Here is a 25,804-nt window from a genome sequence, read left to right on the forward strand (position 1 = left end):
ATATCCTTACCAGGTGTAGATAAGGTTAGTGCTAGATATATACTGCAGTCATCAATTTTTTTTGATCCAGTGTTTTATGTTTATCAGTCTGGACTGAGCCATGAGGAGCTGAGTGTAGCTGTAGAGATGCTGTCAGCTGTAGCAGTGCTGAATGAAGTGCTGGACACCAAAGATCCTCAAGCTGTGATTGAGCAACTAACTGACTCTCCCCTGGGCTTTACCAACATAGACCAAGACAACCTTAACAGGTAAGATGGCTGCAGGATAGATGAGGAACCACAGGTGTCACTGAAGGAGCAAAAAAAAGAAGTTTGGCTTAAGAGGTGCTATGCTGTGTAAACTATGTGAGGGCATCGTTTCTAAATGAACCCAAATATCTTTTTCTGCATTATGATTTGTAAAAGTATTAATGACTCTCAGACAACACATATGTTACTATAAATTGTGATAGGCTGATTAATTTTGGTTGGATTCTACCAATTAATATTTTGTTGTTGCTGTAATATCAGTTTTTGTTTTTAAAAATTAATTTCAGTTAAATAAGTTATAGGAATAATGTATTTGCACATCCAAACAAATTCTTTTCATTTCATTTGATGTACCGTATTTTGCGGACCATAAGGCGCACCGCATTATAAGACGCACTATCAATGAATGGGTCTATTTTCATACATAAGGCGCACCGGGTTATAAGGTGCATGATAAAACATATGTAGAACGAAACAAAAGCGTCAGATAAGTTGAACTTTATTCAACTCGTTCAAAATAACTGAGAATATTGTTCAGTTGTAACAAATACAGAAAAATACACACCATTTTAAATCATCTTCCACAAATCCTCATTTGAACAGTTGGGCGATTTTGACATCAAGCATGCCGGGTTCCCTCTCATTATCCGAGTCAGTCTCATTGTTGTTACTGTTTTGTTTTGGTTGCTGCACACAGCAACCATTTAATTGTTAATAAAAGGGAAACTGGCAATCTCTCGCATCTTCTTCAACATCTTAACAGATGCTACAATATATTCTTTATTAATGTGGGTAAAAACAAGTCATTTCTTCATTTTGTATAGAAGCCCTTCACAGATCCTGTGCACCAGTATATTTACCCATATAAGCAAAGAAAAAACATTAAAAAAAAAAAAAAAAAAAAAAAAAGGAAATCACTTTTTGACACCGGAAACCTGAAAACTCCGCTGTCACCGTGTTTTGTGTACATACAGCGCTCGTACTGCGTCCCTTCATACACTGTGGCATCGCCCGGCCCTCTCTTTGGCACCGAGGGGGACAACACACACACCCCCGGACCTTGATTCACCCTTTAAGCTACTTGTAGTGATTTTTGAGACCGCCAACAGCCAGTTTTGTTGCACAGAAGCTGGCAACAGTGCCGGCCGCCGATCACCAGATTACGCACAAATATACGGGCCAGCATAGATGAAAATAGGCCAGGAACATGTAGAATAAAATCCATCATAGTTTTCTGCAGTTTACTGTGTACACTTTACATTTTTTGAACAATGCTTCCACTAATTGTTGAATTTATCTCCGGCGGCTTTGGCTGCTTTCCACACCTGCTGCGCCGCACTCACAGCTTTTTTGCGTCTAATATCGTCAGTAGAGTCATTTTGTGAATCGATGATGGGCTGTTATAGAGAATTCAATGAGGCCTTTGAACTGATCTGCCAGACCTGAGGCCATATCGCTGCAGACCACGCAATGGTGCTGTGGTGTGGATGCCTCAGCCATCGGCGGTCAGACGGCAGCGCTCAACTATGTTACCCCCCTCCCCCCTGTTGTACGCTTTGTACGTTCTGGAAAATGTCCATATTTGTTAACCGTCCCTTAACAAAGTACCACTAAAACATTTTGAAAGATTTTTGAGTGCAGTGTACCACATAAAATTGGTTCAAGGTCAGTAAGCACAACAAGAATTCATACATAAGGTGCACCGGATTATAAGGCGCACTGCCGATTTTTGAGAAAATTTAAGGATTCTAAGTGTGCCTTATAGCCCGAAAAATACGGTACTAAAACTTCTCAAATCTCTTTGACTCTTTTCTTCAGGTATGCTGACATGCTTATCAAAGAGCGAGCTGAGGCACTTTCCACGGGCCAAGAGTTTCTCACCTGGAATGATGTTCAGAAATGCATCGACACAGTGAACGTTCAGGTCCAAGAAGAGCATGAACGTAAGAACGTCTTGCAGGTTTCCGGTTCTGGTTTACATGTTATACAGTAGGAAGTGTTTTGTCTTGTGCAACTAATCAGTTTGTGATGCAGTTTGGAGACCCCAAAGAGTTCATTGACCTTGTAATATATAGCACATAGGGACAGCTGTTTTGAACTGGTGTTATAGAAATAAAATGTAATTGAATCAGATTGATAGGAAATCTATTTAGGCTTAAATGCCCAAACTAAATAACACGACTTGCTCATGATGATACAACAGAGCAGGAACAACAGTTTAAGAACCATTAGGTCAAAAACATAGTAATAAGCATATTAATGACCCAAGTTTATATTTATGACCCTGATAGGTGTCTGAGAGACCAGCAGCATAAAAGCATTAAGTTAAATAAAGCCCATCAGCAAGAAACATATTTGTGATGTGAGGAGATCAAGTGGAGACCTGGGCAGGTTTCTTGGTTTGATAGTTAACATTGTGTTACATAACAGTACTGTAAAGTTTACAAGGACATATTGGGGAAATAACAAATCTAGAACTGGCTGTTTAATAAAGGCAGGGGTACTGATACTTGTTGCAACAATAACTAATCCACAAGGATTAACTGGGATTAGTCATTTTGTGTTGTGTAACATAAGATGACATGTTTTGCGTGGACAGAGATAACTTTTGTGGACGCTCATAGACATGTCCACTTCAGACAGATGTGTGATCATTACTTATGCCTGCACCAAAACCTGAAGCTGCTGGTGATTGCTTAACTAAAGTGCTTTTGTCTGCTGAAAGAACCATATCGGTTGTCACAGTGTGTCACAGAGTCAGGGCTAAGATATTACATCCAATCTCAATTGTATTTTTTAAAAATCAAACAATGTGCTTAAACTAAATATTTTACCATATTTCTAAATTCAGACTCAATATGACCTACTACTACACAGGCGCACATGGCTGCCTAAAGCTTAGTAGTGAAAGTGCTCAAAATACTAAATTTCTCAAATTACCTTTTCAAATAAAAAAAATTCTAAGAAATATTAAGTATACATTTGGTAAAAATTCAACCTCTAAGTTGCTCTTCAGCTATAAAACAAATGAAAGAGGTTTATTTTGGCCACTACACTAAGAATTTACTCACGTAAATGAAACACAATCTGTGCTCTTGTTTTTTCTTTTTTTTTTGTGTGTGTGTCCTCCAACTACAGGTATCATAGCCATAGCTGAGATCAATGAGGCACTTAACTCAGGAGATCACAAGCAGACGCTTACAGCTCTGCTCCTCTCTACAGCCAAGTTGACAGGGGTGAACCCAGCCACAGCCAGACACTACCATGATGTCCTACAAAATACCAAACAGCATCTCTGCCAGGTAAATGGACATTTCTTTATTCAGAATTTGAGTAGAAAAAATGTGCTTGCACCATCCACATCTAGATATTGCAAATATGGAAATATCTTTACAGCTGAATGAATTGTTATTTTAAACCACGTGACGTAACTTTGTCGGCAGCATGGTTTGAATCCACCATCTGGCTGGGGTCTTTCTGTGTGGAGTTTGCATGTTCTTCCTGTGTTTTTTGTGGGCTTTCTCCGGCTATTCCGGTTTCCTCCTACAGTCCGAAGACATGCAGTTAGTGTGGATAGGTTAACTGGTGATTGTGAATTACCCCTTAGGTGTGAATGTTTATCTAATTTTAATGAAAAGAACAAAACAGGACACAAATAGACTGTAGTTTTATTATACATGGAAACAAACAACACTCTGTGACCACATTAAAAGTTTCTGGGTCTGAAATGTTGCTTTGGACGTAACGTAGATAAACCCTAATGTTGACCCTGTTAATTCCACAATTTTTTGTATGTACATCCAGAGTCACGTCATAACTGCTGGTCTCTCAGATATCTCACGAAGAGAAATAAATTGTAGTTCTGAAGCTGCAGTCCTGGAAATAAGCATACACAGGAAGGGATCGAGACAACTGTGGAAACAGCAGAGACACACGGCTACTCTAAAGTATCCATACAGACCATCGTCCCCGCTGGAAAGCAGGCGGATGTAGTGGGCCATATGCAGGACGCCGCTGGGCAAGAAGCACATCAAAAAGATGATGAAAACCAGAGTGCTGACCCTGATAAATGGCCTCCAGTCACAAGCACTTTGTCCTAGATGGTAAATCACAGCCATATGGGCATAGATACAAAAGAGGAAGGGCATTATAAAGCCCAGACAAATAAGCATCAACCTATATGACACCAGAGGGGAATGGGATTTTTCCTCTAGGGGAAGTAAATCATGACATGTTGTGATCCCCAGCTGGGTGATGTTGTAACTCTGCCTGACAAGCAGCTCAGGCACAACAGCAGCCCCAAACAGGAACCATATAACCAAACATGTCCACACTGTGAGTGTAGTCGTAGCAAGCCTCCTGTATAAGAATGGTTTGGCCACAGCCAGGTAGCTCTTTAGACTGATGCATGCGATGGTCTGAGCTGAACAATAAACGTTGCCATAAAACAAAGCTGTAATTAGCCGGCAGGAGTTTTCCCCAAATATCCAGTTGTTCCCATTGAAGTGGTAGTGAGCACGCAGTGCAAGAGAAAGCAGGAGCAGCAGGTCCGACAGCGCCAGGTTCAGCTGAAGAACTACAGTGGAAAAGGACCGTGCTCTGAGTCTGACTCTGAGAAAGCCCAGAATGTAGGCATTGGAGGGGATACCCACCAACATAGACAGGATGTATGACGAAGGTATGACCCAGGTGCTGAGCACCCCTGTGATATAGGCTTTCACTGGGTCCTCTGGCTTCACATGCAAACATGAGTCTGTATAATTCAGTTCACATGCTGACGCCTTAAAGGTCCTTGGTCCAGGTTGAAATTCGGTCCCAGTTTTGTTTCCTGTAATGAGCAAAAAAACAGTTTTTACACCTTTGAACCAACTGTCATGCAGAGATCTTTTTATTTCCTTGTGTTCAAAAAATTTTCTTAAGTTTAAAAAAAAAAAAAAAAAAAAAAAAGCCTTCTGTTTTGTGAGTCTGTATTAGGAAAGAAGCACTTTTTCAATTGGCATGTATCAAAATGACATTTTCAAAAATGTTTAAGAATTTTTTTGTTTAATTAAAAAATTAACATAGTTCTCCTTCTGGTAAAGTCTTATCTTAATAAACTTACCCTCATGCTGATTGCTCTGCACTGCCATCAAACAAATGAGCAGTCCTGGCACAAAGTCGACCATGTCACCCTTAAGTTGATATTCCAGGATTTTCCAGTTAATTTGGCTCCAGCCCTCTTAGTTCTGCTTCTTTTCAGGAGTTCTCCACTGGTAAAACGTTTCTGTTTTGCATCTCTTCAGTGCAACAGTAGAGCTGATAATGGTGTGAGCCCCAGCTTCCTAGCAGTGTATATGAAAGTGTTTCCTGCCCAGGCTTGACAACTGAATTCCCTTCTGTCTGCGTCAGTCACAGCCCTCTGACTCATTGGGGTGGGAGGGAAACTACTTAATTGTTTACAGTAATGTTTATGTTAGGTTTAATTTTCCAAGGAGTTTGGTTAATTAAAGTATGACCTGGCTGACAAACACTAAATGGTGTCTTAGTGTTTGTCAGCCAGGTCATGGAATTCTGTTGCTGAAGATGGTATTTTAGCAAAGTTGGTTACCCAGGATAATTTTTCCTTTTTCCTGTCTTCTGCTTCAGTGATATCTTTCTGGTTTACACACACACTCACTCTAGAAAAAGGAAATCGTCTTTTATAATATGACGCATTACCTCTCCTGACACTCTCAATATATGAGGAGCATCTGAAACAGATATTAAGAAGGGCATTAGTGATCGACTGCTTCAGTTTTTTGTTGTTTGTGTTGTAAATAGCAGCTTCCTTCCTGATAGCCTTGTGGACGAGGGTGCACCTCACACCCTTTGAAGTTGTCTAAAATTAGCCTAAGACCAAACATAACGATCAAGCTGAATAAACATGCTGTGAGCTTGTTGTGACGTTACACTGCCTGGGTCTGTCTTTGAGATTGAGGTGATTGTTTTAAGTGGTGGGTTAGGAAATGGTTGCAGCACTAGTTTACTATGTCATCAGTATCTCTATTAAATAATTCCATAATCCGAGCTTGAATTTGCATACTGTACATGTACTGTAACTAAAACATTTTCCAGTCTTGCACACTGTTTTGACTTAGATTGCTTTAAATATTTTAGAAATTAATATCAAGCTAGTACTAATGCCTTGTGTGACTGAGTTTTAGTTTGGCCTTCATTCTGTAATGAAGATAAATGATCTTATTTCTTTATTATTTTTCCTGATTGTAGAGCTCCGGTGATGAATCCGCAGTGCTGTGGTGGGACCAAATCCAAGAGGCCATACTGACCGCTAACCAGGATGAAGAGGAGGCTCTCACATGTATGTTTTCTTAAAGCCTGATTAATTCTTATCATGTGATGGGCCTATAGATTGCTGGAACCCTTAAATTAATATTCAGAGCTCCCGCACTGCCTCAGTGCCTTATAGATACTCTTGACAAATGACAAGTGTGCTTTACCGAGGCAGATGTGGACATTGTCTAGCTGATTTGACATTGAAATAACAGTAATTTTGTTGCATGTTGTTACATTTAAATTAGTTATAAAATATTTTCCATGTAAAAAAATACATATTTTATTTTGTACATTATGCTTCTGTACACTACAATATTATGTAGATTTTATGTACAGAGCAGTTTGCATGCTGGTCCTGTTATTATGCCATCCTGCATTATTTTTTCATTTTAATACTTCTAAATAAATCTTTTTGCTTTGGATTGATAGTGGCTGGAGCAGTAGCTTATATTAACAGGATGGTGGGTGAGGGGGACTCCCAGAATACACTGCAGGCTTTGCAGGCTCCCACTGCAGGACTGAGAGCAGTTCTTCCTGAATGTACCGACACATACCAAGCTGAACTTTTGCAGAGACAAAGAGACGGTGCTGTTAAAGGTAACGGGATTTACATCTATGCAAGTATGCTTTCTGTTCCAGAAACTCATGAATATCTGGTGAGAAGTTGAGAGTTGGTATCAGCCTTACTGTGTTTAAAGGAGCACTTTCTGCTTTCTTCCAGGCAGCACTGATAGTGTGTGGGTAAAACACTGCATCAAGGACAGATATGACTATTTCTATAACCTGCAAACTGGAGAGGGCACATGGGAGGAGCCTGAAGAGTTTGAGCACAATAGTGGCCATCTCAGTAAAGAAGAAATCCAGGTACTGCTCCATTTTATCAAGTTTTAGTAACACTTAACATCCCAGTGATGGGGTTAATTTTATTTTTAGATTAACAGTTTCAGTGAGATTTGTTTTATAAATGCACTACATCTAAACACTGTTGTGGGGTTCACTTGGTTTTTTCCTCAGAATGTTGTCAGCTGTGTGACTGCAGAGTATAACAGGGAACAACTTTGGCTGGCCAATGAGTCCTTTGTGACCATGCTGCAGGCAAGAATCAGAGGTTACCTGGTCAGGAAGAAGCATGCGCAGAGAATGGAGTATCTACATCAACAAGAACCACATGTTGTCAAACTGCAGGTGGTTTATGGCACTACTATGAAGTGTATTTAGTGATCAGTTACATAATAAGCTTTACTGACATCGAAGAGTTATTGCAGCAATAAATAAATAATCAGTGTTAACTACTCTGTGGTGACACTGATATCAAATATTCTGTTGCATGTATATGTTGTCTTAATTTCCTTTGTTTTGCAGGCTTGCTGGAAAGGTTACAAACAGAGGAAAGAGTATAAAGAAAGGATGAATTTGCTTCAGAAAAATGTTTCTTCTGTTGTCAAGGTGAATTTATTTTATTTTTTTTATATTTATTAATGATGAACTAAAACAGGAGAATGTTAACTGGGATTTGTAACACTTATCAGTTAACTTGTACCTAGCATCAGTAACATAGCTGCATTATCAAACACCTGAGAAGTAAATTCTTATTTATTTAGATCCAATCTATTGTAAAGATGTGGAAAGCAAAACGTGAGTACAGTCGGAGGCTACAGTACTTCAAAGATCATGTGAGTAATACTTCATCAGCATCACCAAGGTGCAGTCTTTGGATTTGTGTTGTTTGTTTTCATGCTTCATAAGACTCAGATTTGTCTTTGTGTTTAGGAAAAAGAAATTGTGAAAATCCAAGCTTTTCTAAAGGCCAACAAAGCCAGAGAGGACTACAGAACACTAAGTGAGTCAAAAAAGGCATCTTTTTTACTCATTTAGAGCTGAGTCATCACAACATTAAATTCATGTTTTGCTAGTTTTAGAAGATTGTGACGCATGTGACTGCTCACATTTTTCAGTAGTATTGAGCTGCTAACCCCCCCCCCCCCCCCCCCCCCCCCCCAGCTTTACTCAGTGTGAATATAAAAATATAGCTCAGTATTCTGATGTATGTGTTTATGTAAATATTTAGGCTGAAAATACTGTGTCATATGATTTTTGTCTGTACTGATGAGCCATAATATAAATGCAATATGTGATTGCGGGGGTGGGGGGTGGGGTGGTATTTACATCTGCAGATTGTATCTCTTGTTGACTTAATTTTGTGTCAAATCTCAGCTGGAGCCAAGGATCCTCCGTTGTCAGTGGTGCGCAAGTTTGTCCACTTGTTGGAGCAGAGCCCCCTGGATTTACAGGAAGAGCAGGAAATGACACAACTTAGGGAGGAAGTAGTCACAAAGATTCGCTCCAATCAACAGATGGAGAAAGACTTGAACCTAATGGACATAAAGATTGGACTGCTAGTGAAGAACAGGATCACCCTGCAGGTTACCACTCCCTTTAATTTATATGTGCCAGAAAAAAGGAAAGTCAGTAAAATGCTTGAGATCATTTGTAGTCTGATGGTCTAATGACTAAAACCTCAAAAAGTTTCTTTATTCTTTATCTAGCCATATTTGGATTCCTATTTAACGGTTGTTTTTTCCTTGAAAAGGATGTTGTGTCCCATAATAAGAAAATGAAGAGCAAGAAAAATAAAGCGAGTAAAGATGACCCGATGGCAGGAGACAGACTTGGCATTAAAGGCCTAAGTAAAGGCAAAAGAAGAAAGCTCGAGGCCTTCCAACATCTCTTTTACCTACTACAGGTATTAAAAAATGGGTGTCTAACTTCTTTACCACTGACCTGTTGCCTAATCTAGAACCAGTCCAAGCATTTCCACTGTAAAAGACTGGCCAAAAAGCTGGCACCAACAGGGCATCAACATATTGCTGGACCCACAGTTGGAACCAGTGACATCAGAGGCTGTGAAAGGGATGCAGTTCACATATTTCATCCACCATGTTTTTCTTCCTGAAGAAGTCACCCAAACTTCTGGATTTGGTACTAAAGTCAGAAATACGGGCTGGTTCTTAGAAGGCACTAAACTTGCCTTTTTCACTGACTTGGTACTGTCACCAAGTCAGTGGAAAAGAAGCATTACTCTACCTCATCAGCTTTAAATGAACTTGTCCAGTGCCATTTCTAGTCACATAATGCCATGCTCTGGTTCTCTTCTATTTTCTTTAGACCAATCCATCCTACCTGGCTAAGCTGATCTTCCAGATGCCCCAAAACAAGTCCACTAAGTTTATGGACACCGTCATCTTCACACTGTACAACTATGCCTCTAACCAGAGAGAGGAATACCTGCTGCTCAAACTCTTCAAGACTGCTCTAGAAGAGGAAATCAAGTGAGTATTGCAGCTCTGTACAATATGGTACATTAAAGTTCACTGTACCCAGTTTACACTTTTTTTTACTCAAATATACTACTAACAGTAAATAAGTGCCTGTAAGATCCTTTACCGTCTTCTCTTATCTCAGTTCTAAGGTAGACCAGATCCAAGACATAGTGACAGGTAATCCAACAGTCATCAAGATGGTGGTGAGCTTCAACAGAGGCGCACGTGGTCACAACACCCTCAGGCAGCTGTTGGCTCCAGTCGTCAAAGACATCATCGAGGACAAGAGTTTGGGCATCAACACCAACCCTGTGGATGTGTACAAAGCCTGGGTCAACCAGCTGGAAACTGCTACTGGAGAGGCCAGGTAGTGGCAGTCAAATTAGTGAAAATACTGCCAGCATAGTTAGTTATTATGTGTTATCAGTTGTGTCCACACTTGTTGCTTTTTTTTTTTTTTTTTTTTTTTTTTTTTTTTTTAGTATTTAAGATTTGTTTTTATCACTAATTTGAAATCTCAGCTGTCTGAACAGAATTGGTGTGCTGTAATAACTGAATTCTGATGTCCAGCATTTAAAATTCATGTCAGTCAATTGAAAGCAGTGAACTTCACACATGCATACTTCTGCTGCCCCTCAGCAAGCTGCCTTATGAAGTGACTCCTGAGCAGGCCATGTCACATGAGGAAGTACGCAACAGGCTGCAGGCATCCAGTCAGGCACTGCGTTCTGCTACAGATAAGGTCTTGAACTCCATTGTGTCCTCACTGGATAATCTCCCGTAAGTTTTAGGAGCTGTGAAGTGTCAATGTCCAATTTCCTTTGTGTGCTCTGTGACAAGTTTCCCCTGTTGGTTAGTTCCCTGTATTTTCCTTTTTTGTATTGAACTGTTTAAATGTCCTCTTTCATGCTATGATTTTAGTTTTAGGTTATTTTCTTGTCTCCCGTTAAGCATTTGTCATTCATTTTTGCTGTGGTGCAAGCACTCATCTGGCCAGTTGTTTGACATTTATGTTCCAGTCACAAAACTGGGTTACTTTGGCAGGACTCCTGTCACACACAGTACAATCTTCACAGTCTCGAGTGTATATACAGTACCACTAGATGGTGCTGCGATAGCATTTAAATTGCTAATGAAAAAGTAAAAACACACTGAAAACCATCAATAGTTGCAGTCATTAATGCAGATATTGACGCATCAAATACATTCCTTATTATGAGCTTGTTTTTGCCAGGTAGTATATGGATGCATGTTGTTTTGTGCTTCATGTCCCATCAATGCTTTGTGTTTTGCATGTAGTTATGGCATGAGATACATAGCTAAAGTTCTGAAGAACAGCCTCCATGAAAGGTTTCCAGATGCCTCAGAAGATGAGCTGTTGAAGGTATAAGGGTGTGTGTGTGTGTGTGTGTGTGTGTGTGTGTGTGTGTGTGTGTGTGTATGTGTATTTTTCATAGTCATGCATGGTTTTGTCTGAATTTTATTATCATGATTATGCTGAGGTGAAGTGTCATTTTTATATATCAGATTGTAGGCAACCTGCTGTACTACCGCTACATGAACCCGGCCATTGTGGCCCCTGATGGCTTTGACATCATCGACATGTCAGCAGGAGGGCAGCTTCATCAAGACCAGCGTCGTAACCTGGGATCGGTGGCAAAGATGCTCCAGCACGCTGCTGCCAATAAGCTGTTTGAGGGCGAGAATGCACATATGACACCGATGAACAACTACATATCGCAGACATATGAGAAGTTTAGGTAAGAAAGACGAAATGGAATAGCTAGCACAAATCTGTGCTTTGATTTGTCTAGCATTGATAATATGATGAGCTTTTGATCAAATACAACATGATAAAAGTGAAATAGAGGAAGAAGAATTTTCTTTCCAATAACAAAGAGTGGTAAACCCAGTTGAAGAACATGTTTTGCTAAGGAAGTTAAGCTGACATGGTGGGAGCAGAGGCAATCCTGGCAGTAGACGCAGCCTAATGTGCTGTATCAGCAGTTTGGAGATGTGTGTCTGCAAAATCAATTGAATTCCAGACTGACTTGAACAAACTAAATGAGAGAGGGTGGGCCGCTATGTTCTGTTATCTGCCTCACTTTGTGTCTGACTCATCATTACTGAAAATCCAGATAAATCACACTCCATTTACTGGAAAAGGTCAGTATGAACTGTTAACCTTGCTGAGGGAAAAGTACCCAGCACATCACAGGAAGTTAAGCAATTTGATAAAACTTCAGTGAGATTCTTGTTTATGCTCTCAAAGACAGAGAACTGCTAACAACTGCTTTCTGTCCAGGTTATTTTTCCAGTCAGCATGCGACGTTCCCGAACCCGAGGAGAAGTTTAATATTGATGAATACTCTGATATGGTGACCTTAAGCAAACCCATCATCTACATATCAATAGAGGAGATCATCAACACACACTCGGTAAACTGAAGCAAAATAATAAAATGATTTCTACAAATGTATGACACCTACTGAGGATATAATTTAAGTGACTCAGCCTACAAAATCCCCACATTATGATTCATGCTTAAATGATTTATCCTGTGTCTCCATGCTCCTCTCTTGCATGCTCGTACATCCTCCAAATTTGTGTTGGAAACCTAAATTTACATAAAATTTTTTTTGACTAATTTATTTCTTACTTTTTCTAGTAGCAGTAATACTATTACAAATATTCCACTCATATTAGATTTAGTGGGGTTTTAGATTTTGTTCACACCAAGTCAAATTTGAAGATTTCTTCTTTAATGTTCTTTTAATACAGCTCCTATTCTTAGCTCACCATCTCACATACACCTGAAAATAGACATACTAGTTAAAGTTACATTTCTCACTGTCCTTTTGTTATATATATATTCTATTGTCCCTTTATCATCATCACCACTTAACTGACTTGACATCCTGTTTCCTTTCGTTATTTCCAGAACACTTCCTTGGAAAGGGGGGTAGTGGTGATGGTGTCAGTAGGCTCTAGCCAGCTGTGTCCTCTTGTCTTCTGTATAAATGAAGATGATGGATGTTCCTTAAAATTTTGTTTCTTACACTACAGTAGTTCAAAAAAACAAAAGCACAGCTGAGAAGGGGACATAGTTTTTACCTACAAATAGATCTATTGTTTTATATGTACCGTAGGCCTGAGCTGGGTGTTATGAGCCATACATAGTGAGTATTTCATACTTGTAATATGTATTAAAGCACTGATAATAACTAATAAAATTATCCAAGAGTTTATGCAAGAGGACCAAAAGAGCTGTTTGCTAGAAACTGGTTCTGCTGCTTGTTTGTGGGTAAATCTATCAAGGTTCATGTCAATGTCACAGTATGTTCAATGACTAATTTTACTGTGAACATTTAAACTTTTAATATGATCAATCAAATGTGTATTTGTTCAGCTGCTTTTGGAGCATCTGGAGGCCATATCTCCAGACCGCAATGACTTGCTGCATGAGCTCCTGCAGGACCTCGGAGACGTGCCCGATGTAGAGACATTGCTCGGTACGGTCAAGTAAACTTTTATTTTGATTAATCTCAAGTTAATCATCGGTTGACTGAAATGAAATCATTGTATAATCTGTGCTGCTGTATTTCAGGTGAAGGAGCTGTTGACCCAGATGATCCAAACAGAGAGAGTGCTCTGAGCCAGCTGGCGAAGACTGAGATCTCCCTCACTCTGACCAGCAAGTTTGAGCTGCTGGAAGGAGATGACAGAGACTTGAAGACTCTCAGTACAAAGTAAGGTTGTCGCTAGAGGACGCCGAGCAAAACAGCAAAGCCTGTGTGTCCAATAACACACTTTAATGCTCAGGATTCAGGTGTTTGGCCCTGTAATGGGTATTGGATGCAACACTTTGACACTGAATCACACTTATTCAGAAGTTCTCAATATAGAGTTTGGGATTGCTACAACTGCTGTATGATGCACTGCACTTAATCCTTCTTGACACATTGCGTGTTTCTTTGTGGCTATCATTCAGTTGCATATCTTTGTTGTTTTTCCTGTTCTTCTAATCATATCCTGTTCCAAAGGAAGGGGTTTTGTAGTCTGGCTTATCTTGCCTCCAACGCAGTGCTGGTCTCGTCCTTGTTTTCTGACACAGTTCTCGGTTAATGCAACAAATGATGGTGCAGAAAATGTGCTATCTAAATTTGTTTGTATTTTCATGCAATACTAATAATGGTTTGGCAGTCAAACTATCGCTCCTTTGGATAATGTATATAATTTTATTGATGGGGATAAACATTTTTGGCCTATACTGATGCATTTATCATACATAACAGTCCCTATAGAGCCAGAAGTTAAAGTTAAAAGAGAGTGTTAGAATAAAATGTTGGTGTGTGTGTTCTAGTGATATTTATTATTTCTTTAGGTTTTCTGGTTAAAGGTGGAAACTCTTATTCATTTCTGCTGAGACATTATACTTAGTGGTAGCCGTCAATTACATATCTGGTTACCAGCCACCAGTAAGTTAGATAAATGTAACCTCATATTTTTGGCTTTGGTGACCTGAAATAAAGCAAAAGAGAGACCCACATCTCACAGCTGATCTGTGTGTGTGCATCAGGACAAAAAAACTAATTGTGGATGTGATTCGGATCCAACATGGAGAGGCGTTGCCTGAAATTCTTGAGACCCCAGCCACCGCAACACAGGTAATATATTTTTCACACCTTGTTTTTCCTTCTCTATATACTGTACCCATCAGCTAATTTCATCACAGGAGTTATATGCATTAAATTTTTTATTTTACTTTCTTTGCATCATATTGTACTTACTAATTGTTTTACTTCATATATGACTGATTTCTGAAGGAGTCAGAGCATACTAAGATTGTACAGCGCAGGGCTGTCCAAGATGCCCAAACACCGGAGGGTCTGAAGAGCAGCCCGGCGGTATTTGAGGACAGTCAGCTACCGCTCGAGCAGAAGAAGAGGAAGATTCTTAGGAACCTTCGTAACCTGGAGCAGGCTGGCCTTGTCACTGCGAGTAACAAATACCAGGACCTCATCAATGACATATCAAAGGTTTATAAGGAGCTTTTTTCCCCAGTAAAGATGTGGATTTTCAGTGCTAACTTCAAAGTCTGTTCAGGTTCTGAATTTGTGAAATGCACCTAAAACCTGCATTTAAATTTTTTTTTTTTCTTCTTTTCAGGACATCCGCTACCAAAGACGCTACAGACAGAGGAGGAAGGCCGAGCTTGTGAAGCTCCAGCAGACACTGACAGCACTCAATTCAAAAACTGCCTTCTACCAGGACCAGATGAACTACTATGATGCCTACATAAAGACTTGCCTGGATAACCTGAACCGGAAGTGAGTTGTATCTTAATTGAGTTGATGATTGATTGGTATCTTGTGCTTTTACATGACGCATGTCCCCCTGTGCATTTGTGTGGTCCAGGAATTCGCGCAGATCTATAAAACTGGACGGCAAAGGAGATGATAAGGGCAGTAAGAAGTGGAAGCCCCAGTCTCTGAAGTACACTGCAGCAAAACTGCATGAGAAGGGAGTCATTCTGGAGATAGAGGGCCTTCAGACAAACCAGTGAGTTCAGTTGTTCACCTCTTGCTCTGTCAAAGTCTTGTAATGCAAGCGCTGAGACACTGAGACACATTTCCTACTTGGCAGGGGATCAAACAGACTATTGCGAGGGTGCGCGGGGTCACGGGTGACGTTATGTCTATGCCAGATGCAGCATATTAGGTAGATGCTTTTGACAGATAGCTGGGCCCCTTGGTCAGCCATAGTGCAGCTACTCTACCACACTGTTATCCATGATGTTATAATGCTTTGTACAGACCAGCAATAGAAAGTAGCAACCTGTTTTTGTGTCACATGGGCCCTTTTTAACCTTCTCAGAAAGTGGAGGCATTGTTGGATCTTCTTTATCAGAGATGAGATATTTAGAGACCATGTAATCAATGACACCAAGGAACTTAAAGCTTGTTACCTGCTCAATGCTCAACTTCAGCACCATTTATGAATATGAGGTTGTGTCTACCTTTGTTGGACTTCCTGCAATCCACCATCAGTTTTTGATCTTTTTAACATTAAGGTTAATATTGTTGTTAGAGCACCATGTCAGCAAATGTTGGATCTCTGCTCTATAGGCTGCCTCAATGTCATTGTATCTGGACTACAGCTTTGGTGTCATTCACAAATGTAATGATAATGTTGGACACATGGGTGGCTATGCAGTCATGGGTAAATGAGGCGTATAAAATGGGACTCAGCCTTTAGTTGCCCAGTCTGACATTTTGGGGTCTGTTATTCAGATTAGTGAGGTTGAGCACTGGTGGTGGCAGGGGTTTGATGGCAGTGTCTGTATTCAGTCTGTCAAAGCGGCCATTGAAGCATTATAGACTATAGACTAGTATTACTCAGTATGATGATGTCTTTGTGTGGCCCGTCTTACAGTCATTACCATAACTCTTTACCCAGGCTGTGTCAGATAGGAAGAACAGCTGTGTCTAAATGGCAAAACGTATGAAGATACTTAACATTTAGACTAATCAGCTAATAACACAGAGTTCAAGTCTCATTGGGAGTGTCAGCTATAATTTCAGACTTTCCTGTCCCCTTGTGTGTCCTGTGTTCTCACTCTTATTGTTTCTGTTATCTCTCAGGTTCAAAAATGTTATGTTTGACATTTCTCCCACTGAGGAAGTTGGAGACTTTGAGGTGAAAGCCAGGTTTATGGGGGTTGAGATGGAAAAAGTCCAGCTTCATTTCCAGGTAAACATTTCCCTTCAGGAAGCTCACTTGCCAACATTCAACCTTGGTGACAAATTATTAAATTTCCTGTTCTTTTCTATGGACTTACTGGCAGGAATTATGGAAGTAGGCCAGTACTGTCCAAGTCTGACTTTAGTAAGAGCTTAATGATGTATTTAATATGAAAAAAATAATCAGATAAACAGTGGGCAGTGTGTGAATGTGGCTTTACAGAACAGCCCAGGCTAGGGGTGTGCGATATATATTGTCTACGATAATATCGCAATTTCCGTGTTAACAATGTGCAAGCTGACATTCAGTATACTAATGAGGAAAAAAACAATCAAACCCCTCGGCTCTACGCGTTCACTACTTTATGCTTTAGTATAGGCTGAAATTCAGACATCGCCAACCTCGCAATCTACCGCCTTAATTCCTAGGCGAGGAGGTGGTTTGCAGTTTGCAGAAAAAGAAAGCAGACAGCTCGACAACTAACCTGTTCCATCATCAGCGATTATGAGGACTATGAAAAGTTTAGGGAACCCGCTGTTAAACCAAACCTAAATCAGTTAAGGTGTCTGGCAAAACACGCTCAGCAAACTTTTTTTTCTTTCTGTCAAGTCTTCCGTATTGAGCGATTGCTTTTGAAAAACTTGCTGAAGTTTTTTCTATTTACATTTGTCATGCCCAGGACACTTTTGAAAAAGAGACATTAATCTCAATGTGTTTTTCCTGGTTAAATAAAGGTTAAATAAAATAAGTTAACAAAAACACTGATTTAAGTCTTATATTTTACCAGCTTGCACTTCTTGTATGAACACATTTTTAAATAATGCAAAATATCGTTTATTATCGTTATTGAAAAAATTACAGAAAATATCGAGATATTATTTTTTGTCAATATTGCACACCCCTAGCCCAGGCTAAACTAAAATGTGTGTGCCGTATCTGCAGCAACAGCACGTTAACAAGCCGGTTTGTTTGATGTTGGCAGGATCTCCTTCAGCTGCAGTACGAAGGCGTGGCTGTCATGAAAATGTTTGACAAAGCTAAAGTGAACGTCAATTTACTCATCTTCCTCCTGAACAAGAAGTTCTATGGAAAATGAAAAAAAGAGAGCGAGAAACGGCGGTGGGAGAAACCCGGTTGTGCCTTTTGACAGAACTGTTTGTAGAACACGAAACATCACATGGTGTCGAGTTTTGTTTCCACTGCTTATAATTTGATGGATCACACCAAAATGAAATGTTATCGTCCACTTTATATTGCTGTATCTTTCCACATGGTGATTGTAAATGTAATGTATTTTTAAGAATTGAACTGTAGTGGTGGTCACTTCCATGTGTTAAAGATGTGAGGAGGCTTGTTGAGAAACCTGAAGGCTATGGGTCTTATTTCAGAAATGGAACAATGCAGCAACTTCCAGCTGTCTTACATCGCTGTATGTAATACTAAAGTGCCTTTTTAATTAAAGAATTTAAAGAAAGTTATTTTAATTAATAAAACATTTGAACATTTTAAAAGCTACAGTTGACGTATTTTTATGTGTAGTTGTTGCTATATAATTGACTTCTAATGCTAAAATAATGTTGATAATAAATTGCACATCTAAAACCTCTTTCTTTTCCTCATTATGCATCCATTCATTTTCTTCCACGTAGTAGTATCCAACATTTGGCAGCAAAAGAGGGACCAACGCAATATTAGGCAGATGGTCATAGTTATGCTTGATCAGTGTATTTCTGTTAAATGGGAGGAAATGCACAGAAAAGAGGAGGTGGAGTTTCCTGTCTGTAAAAACTGATCCTTCAGCAACTCCTCTGGCAAACGGATCATTTCCACTTTCCCGTTAACACATTTGGAGGATACACAGTAAAGCCATGAATCACATTTTAATTGGCTTGTTTGTATTTTATCTTCCAAACTCAGCATTCCCATCAGAAAATGGTAAGTAATTTTTCTTAAACTTTCATTTAAGACAATGATGACTACAGTTTGCACAGCCTTGCATTCTGTTGGGGTTTCAATTTGTATCTCCCCCCAAAAATAAATGTAGGATCTGTTTAAGCAATTACTTCAACTAGATCACACTGTGCATGAAGGAATGGCTGTATTTACCACCTTTAATCATTCAACCCAGTTACAGTTACAAAAAAAAAAAAAAAAAAAACGCAGCAGGGTTAATAGCAACAGGATTGACAAGTTTTTGGTTGATAGTTGCAGTATTCAGCAAACAGTGGTATCTCTACTACATTTAGAACATAATAAAATTCAGATATTTTCAGCACTTGTTTTTTTTTTTTTCCCTAAACATTTAATTTATTCATATAACCGACTTGGTGATCTGACAACAACAACAAAAATATATAAAAGGAAGATAATATAACGACATGTTCCTTTCTGTGCACTGTGCTCTTCAAGAGGTGTGGGTGATGTCACTTCCTTGGTGCTCATTTCGATTTTGTTGGGGGTAAATGGTGTGGCGTAATGGAGTTGAAAGCAAACTGGACGACGTGTGTAAATATCAGAATTCCAGAGATAATTCATGTAATTTTTTTTTCTTAAAAAAAACATTTCTAGTTAAATTAGATGTTTCTGTTAATATTTTGGCACTAAAAGTCCACTAATATTTTATATATATCTGATATTCATTTAAATTGTAGTAATGGTCAGTGGGAACTGAGACTCTAACCTTAACACGTGACTATAAGGATGAATGTAATGAATTTATCTGACAGTTTATTTAAGTAGGTTACAGTGCATCTTTCTAATTTAATAGTGGGGCATTAGGATGAGGTTGGACCTCCCAGACAAATTTAACAATCTGATCACATAAAACCAAAAGTCTGCTTTTCCAAACTACTCCTAATGCAAATGTAGATTGCTTTTAGGGTGTATGTGTCCAGAGTGCTGTACATCCCTTCAGTTTAACTACATCCTGCTTCATTTTTGTTTTGTTTTTTTTGTTTTTGTGTCTCTTTTAAGGCTCCACGCCCCTCCCACGGACTTTTTCTGGCCAGCTTGTAAAGGTCTCAGAGCCAGCAGACTACATTGATCTGTCAGACATAGATGATGGGGGCTCTGGCTCAGAGTCGGTGCAGGAGCCCATTAAAAGACACCACATGCACCCCCGTCATCCGCAGAAGCACTATTTTGTCTCAGAGGAAACCAAAGCATTTCTCAAGGGTGGCTTGGCCACGTGTCTCATCCCAACCATTTACATCTTTGTCTTCATCATCAGCGTGCCCCTTAACCTTGTTGCCATGGTGATGTTCGTACGCCACATCCGTCCCAAGAAGCCGGCGGTGATCTACATGCTTAACTTGGCCTGTGCTGACCTGCTGTTCGGCCTGCTCCTCCCCTTTAAGATCGCCTACCATTATCATGGCAACAACTGGATCTATGGCTCCTTCATGTGCAGAGCCGTCACTGCAGCCTTCCACTGCAACATGTACTGCTCCATACTGCTTGTGATGTGCATCAGCATTGACCGTTTCCTGGCTGTGGTTTACCCCATGAACTCTCTCACGTGGCGCAGCCCTCAGACAGCTTCAGTTGTGTGTGCTACTATGTGGCTCTTATCCCTGGGAGGAGTGCTCCCCCTCCTGACCTCAGAACAGACCTTACATTTATCATCTTTGGGCATCACCACATGCCACGATGTGCAGGATGTAGGAAAGCTACAATCTTACTATATTTACTTCTTCCCTATCTACTCCTCTGTGTTCTTCTTCATCCCTTTTATATTCTCTGTTGTCTGTTATGTACGCATCATTCAGGCTCTGACAGAAGCCAACATAGAGAACCGCTCCAAGAAGACCCGTGCCGTGGCTATGGCTGTGGTTGTGCTGCTAGTGTTTGTGGTCTGCTTCACCCCCACCAACATCATCCTCATGGTACACTACTGTCAACTGGCCCACAAGTCTAGTGACAATTCCTACCAGGCATACCTGCTCTCCATGTGCATAGGCAGCATCAGCTGCTGTCTGGATCCAGTCCTCTATTACTTCGGCTCCTCTCAGTGCCAGAAGCAGGTGGCAGCACTGTTAAGATGCAGGCGACTGGGAAAGAGAGCAATCAGCACACAGACGCGCAGCACAGGAACCAGTGGACTGACAGAGAGCAGCAGATCATGCAAGATGGAGAGTGTTCCGACTGAAATGGGGAGCCATTACAGCAGGCTGATGGCTTGAGTAAACGGACATGTGAAGAGTAGCACTGAAAAACTGTTCAGACTTTCAACTGCATCCACACTATAACAGACTACTTCAGACTCACTCTTTGCTCGAACTGTTATGTAGAACTGCACAAGGTGGATTAAAAGAAATTTGAAACTTGCTTTGATGCAGAAGTTAAGAGTCCAGTGGCAGCACTGGATTTATTTGTACCAGAATAAGCATATTGGATCAGTGTTTACATGCAAACAGTTAGCTTCTGTTATCTTAAGATATACTTTGACATCACTTTGACAGTGTGGAATATGTTGGACTTGTTCCACAGTAAGAAAAGCAAAAAAATGTTTTTTTTAAACAGTTTCTTTTGAATATTTGTACCGTATGTGTTTCCAGTGAATTATGGATATTACAGTTAGTGCTCGTTAATAAAACAGTTTTAATCTCTAAAAAAAAAAAAAAAAATCATGCATGATGTAGTTATAACTGCGTTGTGCTAAGACACAAACTGCTTTTGACATGATTTTCATGATTCAGTGCTGTTAAAGGTTTTATGAGTAAACATTTAAAGGAGGTCAAATCATTTATCGCTTGATGTTGTGGCATTCATCAGTCAAAACAAGTATCAACACTGTATTTTCTTTTGATGCTGTTGCGTTCGTCTCTTCGTCTCCTCTTTATTGCTGTGTGCTCTCCTTGTTGTCAGGACACAGCTCTGAAACAGGCAGAAAAAAAGAAGAGAAACAAATGGGAGCAGGATGAAGAATGGTGCAGTTACATATGACATTTCACGGGGCAGCATTTCCACCTTGTGGCAGTTTGTGCGAGTTGGTGTGTCTGGTAAAGATCTATGACTGGAGGTTTTTTTTTGAGTAGTTGCTGACCTGTTGTGCTGTCGTAGCTGTGGTAGTCCTCTGGGAAGTTCAAGCACCCAACTTGTTTCTTGAAAATTTCCACATCTTTGGGATCTATTTTTCCTGTCCTCGCTGAAAGCAACGGGAGAATTTAAAAACGAGCACGCTGGTTTAAATCCCAGGCTAAATGTGCCGAGAAGTGAAGGACTTACTGAACTGCAGGATGTATCTACCAGTGACGCCCCCGTTTCGAAAGGTGTCGGTCCACAGCAGGCAGTCAGAGCAAGTCTGCAGGATATGTCCTTTGTGGTCTGACAGATTTTCTTCCAAAGCACAGTGATGGGTTATTATATAGAACTCTTTATTATAAGATCTATTATTATGGATATTTTTGTCACTGCTTGTTAGTATAAAGATAAATTCATCGATCTGTAGTTCACTTACTGCGAAATGTGGTAGCAATTCCTGAGATGGTTGCATTTGCCTCCCCTGAGATGCACCGATTACTGAGAAACAAGAAGGTGTGACTAAACTTAAATGTTTCTCTTCTAATACAGAGAAGACTCATACATGAGCCTGCTTATCATATTGAAATAGCCTAAACAGCAAACTCACAAGCAATAATCTCCCCATCGTAAAGTCACAATATGATCACTGGAAGTGGGAGACAAGTCTATCCAGGAGCTTTTCAGAGACTCCAGTGCACTGTGGTACTGCTTGGGGTCGCCAGCTCCCATGACATAAATCCATTTTCCAAACACCTCAATGCAAAAAAAAAAAAAGATACATGTATCCGCTTCTTCTTTTTTCTTTCTTTTTTTTTCTTTTTTTTAGGAAAATGGTCCTTACATGTTTAAATAAACTGTTGTACAAAAGACAGAAAAACACATTTGTGACTTACCTGGTTGGGGTCCTCTGGCATGAAAGGTTTGACCAGCTCCTTACAGTCAGGTGCAGAGGCAGCACTGAGGGAAGTGAGAGCCAGCAGAAATGCAAAAACAGGCAGAGCCATGGTCAGCCAGAGGGATGTTTGCCGAACCTGCAACAGAAAACTTCTAACACTGATTCATTTTCCCTCGGGGCTTCTCACAAAAACTTGTTGTGCAAGTGCAAATACTGAAAAGGAGGAGGGGGTTTCTACATGCCCAAATGCACCAGAGAAGGTTTCCTAATGACCACGCATGCAGCTTTCTTCTTCTTTTTTCTCCCCCTTCTTCTCAGCATTGAAAGGCGAGCTCAATAGCCCTCTGTTGCCCACACCATTGCTCCTGAATGAACTCGGGCAAAGAGCCATATCTTGTCTTGGACTGTTGAAATCTTTCAAAAAGGACCTGAAGCAGCTTTTCTGCAGTAGAATGAAGGATGTTTCCCTGTGGGGCTTTGTGGACTCCGTGTGGCGACGGTTTAAGAGTTTAACATCTTTTCTCTCCCCCTAACACTGATGTTATTCAGCAACAGTCTTTGTTGAGGCTTTGGGGAACAGCAGTGAGTTGGTGATCAGAAAATAAATGACTAGAACACAGAAGGAAAAGAGTTAGAGCCGTTTTTATTTACCACACACAACCAGTGGGAACTAGTTACATACAAATACCACTAAATGGATTTAAATTGGGCATTTAGACGGATTTTTCTTAACTGGAAAGACAACATGCTGTATTAAAAAGTTATTCTGCAGCACAACATTATGTGACAGCACACGCAGATCACATTGCAGGATTATTTAGTACATTTTAAGGTGGATTTGTTTGGGTGTTCACGGGACTGTGCTGACTCTGTGTTCTATGTTACTGTGTATTCGGCTTAATCTCAGGTGGCTCGTTCTCTGTACTCTGGACAGCAGGTGACGCAATTGCCTTCTCATCAGGGCACAGATCTGATATAAGAGAAAATCACAAAATGGGGACAGTTTATTTTTTGGTGAGCACACAGGATGCTGGGACGACGGGGAGCTTAAATGACTGCTGACCTGTGCTTGTGAAGTGGTACTCTGGGAGGAATTTAAGACATTCTGCCTGCTTCTTGAAGGTCTCCAACTCAGATGGCCCCAGAGCTCCGGTCCGTGCTTTTAAAGAGACAGGAACAGAGAGATGTTATTTAAAGCAATATCAGAAAAATGTTAACCTGTGTGCTGTTACTAAAATAATCAATGGAGGTTAGAAAAATGACTTACTAAACAGGAAAAAGTATCGTCCCTTTGACTTGCCGTCGGGGAGGAGAGTGGTGTCTTCGGACAGGAGGCAGTCGCTGCAGGTCTCATAGTACTTCCCGTCATGGTAGGAGGTGTGACCATTGATATTATCTGTAACAACATTTGAGGCACTCATAATGCTGACTATAACCCCCAGAGATGAAATGAAACCAACTGCAGGCTTTAGTAATGCAGTCAGGCTGCACGCCTCACAGTCAGAGCAACAATAAGAGTGAATGGCCTGAGACACATACAGGTGGTGTGACTTGTCATTCCTGAGATGGTGGCGTTGGCTATACCCTGGAGGCATTTATCTTCATTTCTGTATCGAGATAACAACAACAATCAGAATCAACCCTTTAACATAAAGTCTCAACTGAAACATGTCAGCATGTTCACGACTGATTGTTTTGCAGTGTCCTCACAGGCGGTCGGCCCAGTAGATGGTGATGACTCCGCTCTCCGAGGAAGCTGACACATCCACCCAGGAGCTGTTCACCGACAGTATGTCGCGCTTCAGGGCCGGATCGTCCCAGGATGCCACGTGAAGCACCCACTTTCCATATATCTTCCCCCACAAAGAAAGAGAAAAGAAATCCACATGACTCACTCTCATGGCTTCACTATTTGGGTTAGATATGATCTTACTTTATTTTTTCAAAAGGAAACAGCGTTCTGTGAGAGACTGGATTTAAAAAAGTGTTTTAAAAAGATGTCTTCACTCATTTTATTACATTAATGTTTTACTATGTTGTGACTGCAGGCATTGCATTTGAGCCCCCATAAAAACATTAACATTAACCCAGAGGAAGATGACTCCTTTACACTAAGATAAAAAAAAATATGTTTATTTATGCTTTGCAGATGAATAAAAAAATGTAAATTAGAAAAAATAATTAAAAAAAACATAATTGAGCAGATAAGAGCCAGTGATCTCCTTATATAGTCCCAATAACTTCTTAAAACACACTTTTTTTTTTGTCTTTTCTAACTTTAAGTTGAACTTTCCTTTCCCAACTGCACCAAATTTGTTTATTTTACATTTTTAAAAACCTAACCTTTAGAACTGAAGAAGCCTTTTGGATGAGAGGTAAAACTTAAACTTACTATGATCTGGATGACTGAGAACCTACACATTTTTTTTTTTTTATTCAGTGTTTTACTTGTGAATCATGATTTTCTGCACGATAATCAAAGAATTTTGCTCTATTGCAATAGTTCTGGGAGAGGACAAATAATGTTGTGCACTTACAATATTCATTAATGTGCAGAGAACAGTGAAAGTGCTTGAAGATCACTAATGTAAAAAAAGATGCACGTGGCTGCACCAGTGCTGTTTTAACTGTTAATGACCGACTGAAACTTTTTAAAACTCCAAGGACATCAGAAACATTTGCTGTATGTCGTTAGAGGCTTTTCAGTCACACGGTTTCAAATTTCAATAGCAATAACATAAAACTCAGTTGTTCAAGTCACATTAACACACATCACTGTTATGACTAGCTCATAACAAATGATTGCTCATACTCACAGGGCTGTGGCTGTCCAGCACCAGAGGTTTAACCAGCTCTTTACAGTCCGGTTTAGATGCGACACCCAGGGAGGCGAGAGCCAACAGAACTTTTACCTGCTGTGCAGCCATGGTCCAGACAGCAGGCGGCCAGAGAGCAACTCTAATGTCAGGGACCCTGCTGCCAGCTAGAACCTCCTCAAAGGGAACTGAGGGACATGTTTTGTAACAGTGGGCTGGGCCACACACACACACACACACACACACACACACACACACACACACACACACACACACACACACACACACACACACACACACACACACACACAAAGCTGTCCACCATCACTTCACAGGACATTATATTGACTAATGCTAAACCCAACCATAATGACTTACTGTAAACCAATGTAATGATGTATGTTATGAGGAAATGCTTTCTGTCACCATAATGTGACTCTGTAAACA

At 40.2% G+C, this 25,804-nt stretch overlaps 4 protein-coding genes across 5 annotated transcripts in view; 2 read left to right on the forward strand and 2 right to left on the reverse strand.

Moving 5' to 3' along the window:
* Positions 1-18,134, forward strand: part of iqgap2 (IQ motif containing GTPase activating protein 2) — a 40,707-nt gene extending 22,573 nt beyond the window's left edge. The window contains exons 13-39 of one of the 2 annotated variants that reach the window (XM_030737379.1): positions 88-248; positions 2,067-2,191; positions 3,387-3,550; positions 6,495-6,585; positions 6,990-6,995; positions 7,083-7,157; positions 7,282-7,424; positions 7,575-7,745; positions 7,923-8,006; positions 8,162-8,233; positions 8,331-8,400; positions 8,775-8,983; positions 9,151-9,303; positions 9,726-9,889; positions 10,023-10,247; positions 10,520-10,660; positions 11,180-11,264; positions 11,408-11,640; positions 12,186-12,318; positions 13,290-13,392; positions 13,488-13,629; positions 14,460-14,547; positions 14,707-14,919; positions 15,050-15,210; positions 15,299-15,442; positions 16,525-16,633; positions 17,607-18,134. In XM_030737379.1, the coding sequence (XP_030593239.1) occupies positions 88-248; positions 2,067-2,191; positions 3,387-3,550; positions 6,495-6,585; positions 6,990-6,995; positions 7,083-7,157; positions 7,282-7,424; positions 7,575-7,745; positions 7,923-8,006; positions 8,162-8,233; positions 8,331-8,400; positions 8,775-8,983; positions 9,151-9,303; positions 9,726-9,889; positions 10,023-10,247; positions 10,520-10,660; positions 11,180-11,264; positions 11,408-11,640; positions 12,186-12,318; positions 13,290-13,392; positions 13,488-13,629; positions 14,460-14,547; positions 14,707-14,919; positions 15,050-15,210; positions 15,299-15,442; positions 16,525-16,633; positions 17,607-17,720 (3,579 nt within the window). In that variant the 3' untranslated portion in view covers positions 17,721-18,134. Of the gene's footprint in view, positions 1-87; positions 249-2,066; positions 2,192-3,386; positions 3,551-6,494; positions 6,586-6,989; positions 7,158-7,281; positions 7,425-7,574; positions 7,746-7,922; positions 8,007-8,161; positions 8,234-8,330; positions 8,401-8,774; positions 8,984-9,150; positions 9,304-9,725; positions 9,890-10,022; positions 10,248-10,519; positions 10,661-11,179; positions 11,265-11,407; positions 11,641-12,185; positions 12,319-13,289; positions 13,393-13,487; positions 13,630-14,459; positions 14,548-14,706; positions 14,920-15,049; positions 15,211-15,298; positions 15,443-16,524; positions 16,634-17,606 lie in introns of both variants that reach the window. The other variant, XM_030737378.1, reaches the window with a different exon arrangement.
* Positions 3,976-5,564, reverse strand: f2rl2 (coagulation factor II (thrombin) receptor-like 2). The gene is made up of 2 exons (XM_030737380.1): positions 5,350-5,564; positions 3,976-5,076 (listed from the first exon to the last, which is right to left on the reverse strand). The coding sequence occupies exons 1-2, from the start codon at positions 5,411-5,413 to the stop codon at positions 4,055-4,057; spliced, it is 1,086 nt and encodes a 361-aa protein (XP_030593240.1). The 5' UTR covers positions 5,414-5,564; the 3' UTR covers positions 3,976-4,054.
* A 270-nt stretch (positions 18,135-18,404) lies between the features above and the next one.
* On the forward strand, positions 18,405-21,300 carry f2r (coagulation factor II (thrombin) receptor). Its single transcript, XM_030737916.1, has 2 exons — positions 18,405-18,559; positions 19,598-21,300. Exons 1-2 carry the CDS (start codon positions 18,493-18,495, stop codon positions 20,803-20,805), a joined length of 1,275 nt encoding a protein of 424 aa, XP_030593776.1. The 5' UTR covers positions 18,405-18,492; the 3' UTR covers positions 20,806-21,300.
* A 2,086-nt stretch (positions 21,301-23,386) lies between these two features.
* LOC115785959 (uncharacterized) lies at positions 23,387-25,532 on the reverse strand. Its single transcript, XM_030737918.1, has 6 exons — positions 25,358-25,532; positions 24,252-24,394; positions 24,081-24,148; positions 23,809-23,937; positions 23,605-23,700; positions 23,387-23,511 (listed from the first exon to the last, which is right to left on the reverse strand). The coding sequence occupies exons 1-6, from the start codon at positions 25,466-25,468 to the stop codon at positions 23,423-23,425; spliced, it is 636 nt and encodes a 211-aa protein (XP_030593778.1). The 5' UTR covers positions 25,469-25,532; the 3' UTR covers positions 23,387-23,422.
* Between the last annotated feature and the right edge of the window lie 272 nt (positions 25,533-25,804).

This window comes from Archocentrus centrarchus, chromosome 9 (genome assembly GCF_007364275.1).
Source record: "Archocentrus centrarchus isolate MPI-CPG fArcCen1 chromosome 9, fArcCen1, whole genome shotgun sequence".
NCBI classification, from domain to species: Eukaryota; Metazoa; Chordata; class Actinopteri; order Cichliformes; family Cichlidae; genus Archocentrus; species Archocentrus centrarchus.